The 9,403-nt window shown below is 37.1% G+C and overlaps 1 protein-coding gene across 3 annotated transcripts in view; it reads left to right on the top strand.

The window, feature by feature from the left end:
• Window positions 1-9,403, top strand: part of LOC118423277 (fibrocystin-L-like) — an 85,038-nt gene that overhangs the window by 32,416 nt on the left and 43,219 nt on the right. For all 3 annotated transcript variants that reach the window (XM_035831364.1, XM_035831365.1, XM_035831366.1), the window contains 10 exons: window positions 206-326; window positions 1,069-1,160; window positions 2,215-2,374; window positions 2,872-2,980; window positions 4,035-4,169; window positions 4,732-4,877; window positions 5,732-5,965; window positions 7,073-7,200; window positions 7,803-7,984; window positions 8,887-9,044. In XM_035831364.1, coding sequence (XP_035687257.1) covers window positions 206-326; window positions 1,069-1,160; window positions 2,215-2,374; window positions 2,872-2,980; window positions 4,035-4,169; window positions 4,732-4,877; window positions 5,732-5,965; window positions 7,073-7,200; window positions 7,803-7,984; window positions 8,887-9,044 — 1,465 coding nt within the window. The remainder of the gene's footprint in view (window positions 1-205; window positions 327-1,068; window positions 1,161-2,214; window positions 2,375-2,871; window positions 2,981-4,034; window positions 4,170-4,731; window positions 4,878-5,731; window positions 5,966-7,072; window positions 7,201-7,802; window positions 7,985-8,886; window positions 9,045-9,403) is intronic.

Here is a 9,403-nt window from a genome sequence, read left to right as displayed (position 1 = left end):
AAACATGCAGCTCGAATCAAGAAAACACAAAAATACATTTTTACACTGTTTTAGTGCAATATTTCTATAAAGAACTCACATTGCTAATCCACTTCATTTCAATATAATGTTACAGATGTATGCATATATTATGTTAGAATTTAAAGAAAATGTTTTAATTGAAACTGTCTTCTAATTGGCTAATTGGTTTGTCTCTTCTCCACAGTTATGTAACAAGGATGAAGACGTTCTTTGTACCATCTGCGACCGGACTGTGGCAGTTCTACATCAAATCAGACGACAGGTCCAACCTGTACATGAGCCCAGACGAGGACCCTGCAAGAAGGGTTAGTCAACTTTCAGTGCCCGAAATACTTTTTTCAGCCAGGTTGTCCAAGTGGCAACCTGTCACTTAAAAGCCAGGTTGCGCCATCAACATTTTAGGTTGCCCCACTTGTAAGTTGTACCTTTTTCAAATCAGCTAATCATAAAAAACTATGTAATATGTTTTATGTTTGAAAAAAATACAAAAGCTTATGCATGTAGGTGGGGGAAAAGCAGTGTTCCAACTGCAAAATTTCAGTTGCGCAGTGTGCAACCTGGGTTTAAAATTCAGTTGCGCCAAGCAAAATGTGGTTGCATTTTCAAGTGGGCAAGTGGGTATTTTGAGCCCTGACTTTACATTTTTTTAAATGTGTGTGTGGGTAACAATAGTTCACCTTTTATCACCAGGGTAACCTATTTAAGTTCTTTTTAAAAACAGGGTACTACTACTAAGGTCGAAGTACTGTGGTTTCAAACTGCAAAATTATTATTATTATTATTATTTCAAAATATTGCAGACTGAAACCATCGTTTGAAATCAAACCACTTGTAGAATCAAGTGGGACGTAACATAAGTTAAAATCTACCATTTATGGCAAAACATGCTGGTATTGTAAAATATATCTCTTTATAATATAAACCTTGTACTATGACAGCTATTACATCATCATCCTCAATTAATGTAATTGATTGACAACTGTCTGGTGAATTCCACAGGAAGTTTAATTTTCATATAAATATGTATTTTCTCTATGATCCTCCTAGGTCAGGGTTGCCCATTGCAAACAATACCGACCTCATTATACCACCAAAGACAACCAACACACAGAGAAAATGATGCTGGAGAAAGGAAAGAGGTTGGTGAGATTGATTTAGGTCAAATCTTTAATTATAATCTTCACAACAATGTTTATTAGAATTTTTGACAATTGTTCAATTTGTAAAGTATAGGACTTTTTTCTAAAGGCTTATGGTTCCAACATCTTCCTGTGAACCATACATCATGTTTATTAACTAGTATATTTTGTATTCATGTACTCAGTTAGATACATGTAAAACGTAACACTAGACTAGCTCACCTTTATCTGCGGGGTAACCTATAACGTTATCCGTTGTGTTTTTAGAAAGCAGGGTATTGGGGGATATCAAGTCGATGGTGGCATCAAATAGTTTCAAAATATTGCAGTTTGAAACCACCTTCTGTCGAATCGATATCTACAAATACTTTTTTTTTAATACAACACATGTATATATATAGGTTACCCCGCAGATAAAGGTCAACTAGCATTAATTCTATTGATTTAGTTACAAAAGATTTCTTATTCTAAACTTTGTATTTTTACCCGAGACATGCTGTTATGATGTCCTAAATCAATATTTGCCTAATATCCAATTGATTTGTAATTCTATGAACAAAAGAACAGTAACATTACAATTAAACAATGATTTTATTGCTTGAAACTAATTTAAATGGCATTGAACTTCAAAAATTGACTGATAACAAGTAGACTTGAAACTTCCATGATTTGTAACAATCACAATGATTATATTTGGTGTTAGCAAGTATTTATTCTTAGAATGGTACATTGTGGAATTGTAACATACATTCGCATAATTCCACCAGGTGCCATTATACCGCCCCCTCAAAAAACGTTGTTATAGAGGCCTTCTCAAGATTGTCTTCAACACCTAAATATCTGAATTGTATAACATTTAGGATATTTAACATTTGGTAAGACAATCTTGGGAAGACCTCTATACTAACCTTTTTTGGAGGTGGCGGTATAATGGCACCTGGTGGAATTATGATAGTCGATGTTGCCAGACTGAGTGATACAATTGCTGTGCAATGACGTTTGATAGATTGATTATAATGATTGATTGATTGATTGATTGATTATTTTTGATCAGGTACTACATGGAAGTGACCCACCATGAGGGTGGGGGTGGGTCCAATGTCTACGTTGCTGCTCGCTACTTCGATACGGACTACACCGCGGGACAGACGGACAGTGCCTGGATGGAGCAGCAAAAAATCAAAACAACCTCTACAACACGGAATGAAGTCCAGGTAACTTTTTTGGATATATTGGACAATTACAGAAATCTTTATTGACAGAACAAAAGTACAGTGTCTGTTACAACAGTTACTACATATATTGCATAGAAAACAGACAAGTCTATACAAAGTTAATTAACTATATCCTCCCAGAATGTAGTTGAATTTATCTATCAAACAGAAATGAATGTGATACATTATTGTTGTAATGGTATTCACTAACACTTACTGATGATATCTTTCCATCTAATTTTAAGTCAGAATCTACATATAAGTCTTGCTACTGTTATATGATATCTGCCCAAAAAGTTTTTTTTACAATTGTTTTGGGACAGTTCATAAAAAAAATTCTAACCAGTATAAGATATGGATGAAACAAGCTCCGGATAATTTGAGTGTCAGTAGGCCTTGTTAGATTTCCTTGAAAATTTGTAAATATGTCATGTTCTACAACCATTCCATTTCTTTCTGCTACCACTTTTTGACTGGTTACATCTGTGAAATTTCAGATTGTAACACTATCGAGCTGGTCAACTACCTCTGCCAGGAATGAGGTCCAGACTGTGACCATCCCCAGTGGAGCAAACTTTAAGCTAAGTGTAAGCGGTGCCACCACAGGTATGTACAAACGTGGACAATGGTATAACTATATCAATATCTTTGGATTGAATTCCTGATGATACATTCATGACCTAGAGTTTGGTCCTTGGGTTGCCGCATCTGGGGTCACATGTTGTAAGGAATTTGCATCCATTATTTTCGTGGTGCAAGGCAGGTGGGCTAATGAATATATGATGGAGCTGTACTGGTATAGGCCTTAAGCATCAAACCTCTGCGCATACCCAACACACTTCTCAACAAGAGTAGGGGTGCACTGGTTTGCCCGGCCTAAAGTGAGAGCTGTAGCAAAGCTGCATTTTACAGTACTACCACTAGCTACTTAATGCTTCACCTCATTTGAAAATGACTGCTTGGCCCTTACATGTAACGCTAGTTCACCTTTATCCGTGAGGTAACCTATATCTGCTGTTCTTTGAATCATGGCACCAGGTCGACGGACAATGGTTTCAAATTTCAATATTTTCAAGATGTTACGGTTTGAAACCACTAACTCTCAACTTGTTATATCCAAATGCCCTGTTTTCAGAACAACGGATATAGGTTACCCAACGAATAAAGGTGAACTAACGTTACCTCTAAGTATCTGACTTTATATTCCACACAGATCAGATGTATAGAAAAAATATAGAAAAAGAAACAATTAAATACCCATTTAATTCTAGTTTTTTTTAATGAGTGTTCACCTGGAACAGAAGTTGTTGTATAGCTGGAAAATTTTACTTCTTGCAGTCCATTCATTTCTGTATGACATTATCATGGTTTTTTTAGACTTGAATTTAATGATCAAATACAAAATGTACAATGTATTCTGTATTTTTCAAACTTGATAATGATGGAATGCGATGTATTTGCATGGTAAATGTTGTCAAATTTAGTCTATCAAAACTGCATATTATGAAACATCCTTTGTTTCTATTCTTGCCTGTGTAATATGAATTAAGGCACACAAAAATTGATGAACCTTATATATAGCATTTTTGTTTTCTTTTCTTGGTGTTACAAAGTCTAAATTTCCTGTTTGTAACGTTATTGTAACTCCTTTGATGTCCAGGAGTCATGAACACAGACAGCAGTGCAGGAACTGTCCAAAATGCCCTCAACCAGCTGCCCTCCATCGCACCTGATTCGGTCCGGGTTACCAAGTCAGGCAACGCCCGATATGTCGTAGAGTTCAGGTCTGCCCAGGGTAAGATACCTTTAAGTTACTGTATAATATCACTGCCTTACAGTGTGTTCAAGTTTTGAATTGATCATTTTTGTGCTAACATACCTTTATGGTTATTACTTTTATCACTACTTCTATTAGTTTCACATCAGGCAACTGATGAGCAATCAAATATTGTCTGATCACCCCATAAATTTTGTGGACAAAGGACTATTGCTTTTATATATTTTGTGTTGTCTGCTTTATTTTAGACCATGCAATCATTTACATTCCATTACTTTGCATTCCATTTCTGTTTCCTATTTCTGTTTTGCTCAGGTTCACAACTAATGCATGTATGCATAGATTATGCAGGTCACTTTAACATCAAGTGATAGTGATGGGAAGTGTACAAAATTGCAACTGTATTGAAGACAAATTCAATACAAGTGTACCTACATGTAAAAGTTGTTTAAGGATATTTACACCAGATTCTATAAAGAAAAAAGATGCATAAGTCACAATACATACTAGTTATTGTCAGAATTAAAACCTAGCCATTTGATGAAACTAAATGTAAAACATATACTTTCCATGTCCATAGGAACCTTCCCACTGATTGAGGTAGAAAATGCCCCTGGATCCACTGTAGTGAGGACAACTGAGGGCAAACCTTCCCTGGCTACCTTCACCCTGGAGTTTGGTGGTGCCTTCTCTGATCCCATCGCAAAGGATGCAGATGGACCAACGGTGAGATTCAACCATGCGTAATACACAAATGTCACAGCCCCATCCAGTCAAGAGGAAGAAATGCAAGACAGAAACATTGAAAAATAAAAACTAAGTGTAGCGCATAAGTGTAGCGCAACTGATATTTTTGACAGTGTCCAATGGAAATCATGATTTGATGCAGTAGTTTATATGGAATTTGCCATACACATCTTCACCATGGAATTTGCCGTACACATCTTCACCCCAGAACTCAGTATAAATACAGTGACTCACACTGTGTTAAACAGGCAGAGCAAAGTAACAAACCATTACATTGTTCTTTGTAGGAAAGCTGGTCATGTGTTTTTTTCTGTGCTTGTAAATTTCAATTGGTATCAAGGAAAATGGTGTCTTTAAGGTTGGTTTGGTTTGGTTTTATACGGATCTCCATTAGTGACTGATATGTCACTATTTTTCCTGGAGTCTGGGTGATTTGTAGAGAATGATCTAGACAGAAAGGTATCGGACAATGCTCAAGGTGTGTTTCTCCAGGACAGGTCAGTGAGTGAAACAAGGAAACATTTGACCAGCACCAGGGTCAAGGTTAAAACGCTAGTTCACCTTTATTCGCGAGGTAACCTATATCCATTGCTTTCAGAAATGGGTATTTAGGGATATGAAGTCGACAGACGATAGTTTCAAACTACATATCACAACTTTGAACATATCACAACTTGAAACCACTGTCTGACCAGGTGATATTCCTTAATACCTTGTTTATAAATACAATGAATATATATATATAGGTTACCTTGCAGATAAAGGTGAACTAGCGTTAGTTGATAATTAAGTTTTAAGTCCGTCACAGTGAATCCCACAAACTCTATTTTTAGGTACGCGATGCAGTACTGTCTATGCTGTCTACCAAGTGCCCCAGTGCCATCACCAACCCCAGCAGTTCCATCACCAAGTTCTATCGGGACTTTGAAAACCCACCAACCAGGTGGCAGCAGGGAACGAGGGTCCCAGGGGGCATGGGTTGCGGTCGTTGGGTACTGAAGAGACCCCATTGGCTGTACCATCCCCATTTCCACGGAGGAGATGTGTACTTGCAGACCTATAGATACGTGAGTAACATCGACTATCATAATTCCACCAGGTGTTGTAATACTGCCACCACAAAAAACATTCGTAGAGAGGTCTTCCCAAGATTGTCTTGAACACTGATGTTAAATTTCCTATATGTAATGCAATTCAGATATTTACGTGTTGAAGACAATCTTGAGAACGCTTTTGGAGGTGGCGGTATAATGGCACTTGGTGGAATTATGCAAATGTGTGTTTATGTATGACATGGCAAAATCTGTGAACACCATGAATGTTTTGCATTATTATAAAAATCTTACGATAATTAAGCGTTAACTTGTTCTCGTAACCATTTCATTTTTTATTTTGTATTCTGCACACCTCAAACTGATCACTATAATAATAATTTCAATCAAATTATGTATAATGCATGATTAGTACTGTAACAGAGAAAATATATAATATTATAGTACTAGATCATTATGATTGAATATCAATTATTAACAAGCTATGAAATGGGACCAACACAAGTTTTAAATTAAGTATCTAAGATATACAGAATGCATTGAATAGTTCTCATATATCTACTATATTGTGTTGAAGAACAGGATGAAATATATTAAATCATATTTGATACTGTTCTTCACCCCATTGCATGCATTATGTTATTTTCCAAGGGACTCTTATAGCTAAACCAGGGCTCGAAATTCATTTTTGGGATTAGGTGCACTGGTGCATCAAGCTTAAGAAATTGGGTGCACCAAAAAATTTTTGGGTACGCCACTTAGATTGAAGTAATAACCTAATAATAAAACTTAGTTACAAGCTAAGCTATCAAATTCTTAAACAAGTACCATGATAGACATTTTTATTATATTTCTAACACCTAGATGTCAAGAATATGATGTATACTAGTATACTTTAATATCTTTACATACACAAACCTAAGAAAATATTTGGGTGCACCCTGTGCACCCATAGAAAAAGCACATCTCCAATTTTGGGTGCACCTGGGTGCACATGCACCCAGTATTTCGAGCCCTGTAAACTGAATGTTATTTGTTTGAATTGGTAACATAACTTAACTAAAAATAGATATTTCACAAAGTTTTCCACTAACCAAAACCATTTTGTTTTGTTTCCAACAGACCTGTTTCTCATACAAAGGAGGGCCAAGCTTCAGCCCCAGGATCCAGCTCAAAGTGAAATACAATGAAAATGGTGCCACTCGAGTTCACTGGACCTATCCTGATGTTGGACTGAAGAATGATCAACAGTGAGTTTTATTACTGAAAATGTAGAAATGTTCGCGGTTTTCACGGTGACCACTTCACCGCCAAATTGAAACCACCGTGAACATTTTTCTATTATAGTATTAGACTGCAGTCTATGGTGTTACCGCTACTTAAAACCGCTGCAAAAAGTCCTTTTTCCGGCTACCACGAAATTAAATCCCCGCGAACTTAAATTCATTTACAGTAACATGAAAGATTTCTTTCTTATATACTATTAGAAAAGGTCCTGAAATCCATGCTTTAGCCCTCCTGATTGTTTCAAGATATTAGAGATTCGCTAAATCATTTGTGTCTTCATTGTAAGTATTCATGTGTCTTAACCATGGCAATTACCTCAAACATTTCAATATAGTACAATATGTAGTATGTACAAGTAGTAAGAAGGAACAGAAAATGTTTGCGGTTGACTTGAATTTGCAGTAAAGCAGCCAACATGAAAGCCGCAAACACAAAACCACCATAACTTTCTGCATGTTTTATATATATTATGCACTGTATACAGGCTGCCATTCCAGACCCTTGTGATAGTAACAATTATATTAACAATAACATATTACTATAACACAGCCTATTTCTGTTCCAGATGGCACTATATCTGCGTGAACTTGTTTGATCTGATGTCAGCCCAGTATCCAACAGGGTCTGGCTTTGTCATGCAAGGGTTGCTCCTGTTCCTAGCACATCTTACACCAAAAGTCGAGGAAGAGGACTACTTTATTGATGACTTCTACATTGGAAGGACTGCTCTTGTTAATAATGTGGAGGGTAAATTGATGTAACGCTAGTTCACCTTTATCCTATACCTAGGGTAACCTATATCAGTTTCTTTCAGAAATGGGTATTTTGTGATATAAAGTCGACGGACATGATATATAATATTACAACTTGAAACCACAGTCTGTTCAGCTGATTTCCCTTATTACGGGGTTGGTAAACACTACGAATATAGGATTCCTTGCAGATAAAGGTGAACTAGCGTTAAACTCATAACGTTCTTGAATACATTTTAAGTTTATAATTTATGCTATCATTGCCAGGGTTGGCAGTTGACTTCCAAAAAGAAACCCCCGAACAAGGCTGAAGTCCCTTCTGGGGTTCGTGGGTTACACGCGCGCAAAGCTGCTACTTCGGGGGAGTATGCTATCCTGGATATATCTGGGCATGGCACACAGGACATGTATATATGTGTGCCGGATATATGTATCCGGGCATGGCAGTTTAAGGGTTAAGGCCCATAGTTTTTTTGGGAGTCAGGAGTGGCAGTTGGCAGTTAACATTTCTCAATTTTTGCAAATTGGGAAAAATAGGACTGTCACAGCAGAATACGAGAAACAGCAAATAAAATTGGTGTGGCCTAATCAAATTATTACCTTTGATGCCATCCTCAGGAAGAAGGGGCCGCCTGTAGATCCGGATCTTCACACTTGCAGAGTGTACTTCTTGCTCTGTAGTTTGTCCAGCTTTGATTTAAACTCATTTACAGTCTTGGCATCTACAACCTCCTGTGGCAGGGAGTTCTATTCGTTAACCACCCTGATGCTAAAGGACTGAGCTCTGACCCTGTTCCTAGCCAGAGGTACCTTGAGTTTCAGACTATGTCCCCGTGTTAAGTGACCAGTTTGTAGTGTAAAAATGGTCTCAAATGATTGAAACTCTTTGTCCTGCAGACGTGTTGCTCCAGCGTGCGTCCGCACCAGACCTTGATGGAAACCTGATCGAAGATGTCATGGTGTCTAAGACGGAGGGGGAATCTGTCTACAACATCACCTTCGTGCCTTACAACTGTGGTCATGACTTCCCACTGATGGGGGTCCGCTCTTCTTCGGTAAGACATTCACTAAGAGCAGCTGTGTATTGTTATAGGTTCCTGTACCTATACCAGACATGTTGATTTGATTTTATGGATGACATCCCATGCACGCGTGTATATCAATTTTTGGCCATTTCCAAAGAAAAGACAAAAATTATTAACCATACTGCAAAATGTACAAAGCGGCTGTAAAATGAGTAAATATGCAGATATGCAGATTGCAAAACTGATAATGGATGCTGATGTCATAGAATGTTAAAAACAGGTCAGAGAAAAAGTGTAGAAAGAAAGAACAAACAAAATTCCACAATGAAAACAACCATAAAACATATTGGCATTGTTCTACATATTTTTGTCTTTTTATAAACTTTTTT

Source organism: Branchiostoma floridae, chromosome 9 (genome assembly GCF_000003815.2).
Source record: "Branchiostoma floridae strain S238N-H82 chromosome 9, Bfl_VNyyK, whole genome shotgun sequence".
Lineage (NCBI taxonomy): Eukaryota > Metazoa > Chordata > Leptocardii > Amphioxiformes > Branchiostomatidae > Branchiostoma > Branchiostoma floridae.
The sequence above is the reverse complement of the archived record's forward strand: the minus strand, read 5'-3'. Positions and strand labels throughout refer to the sequence as shown.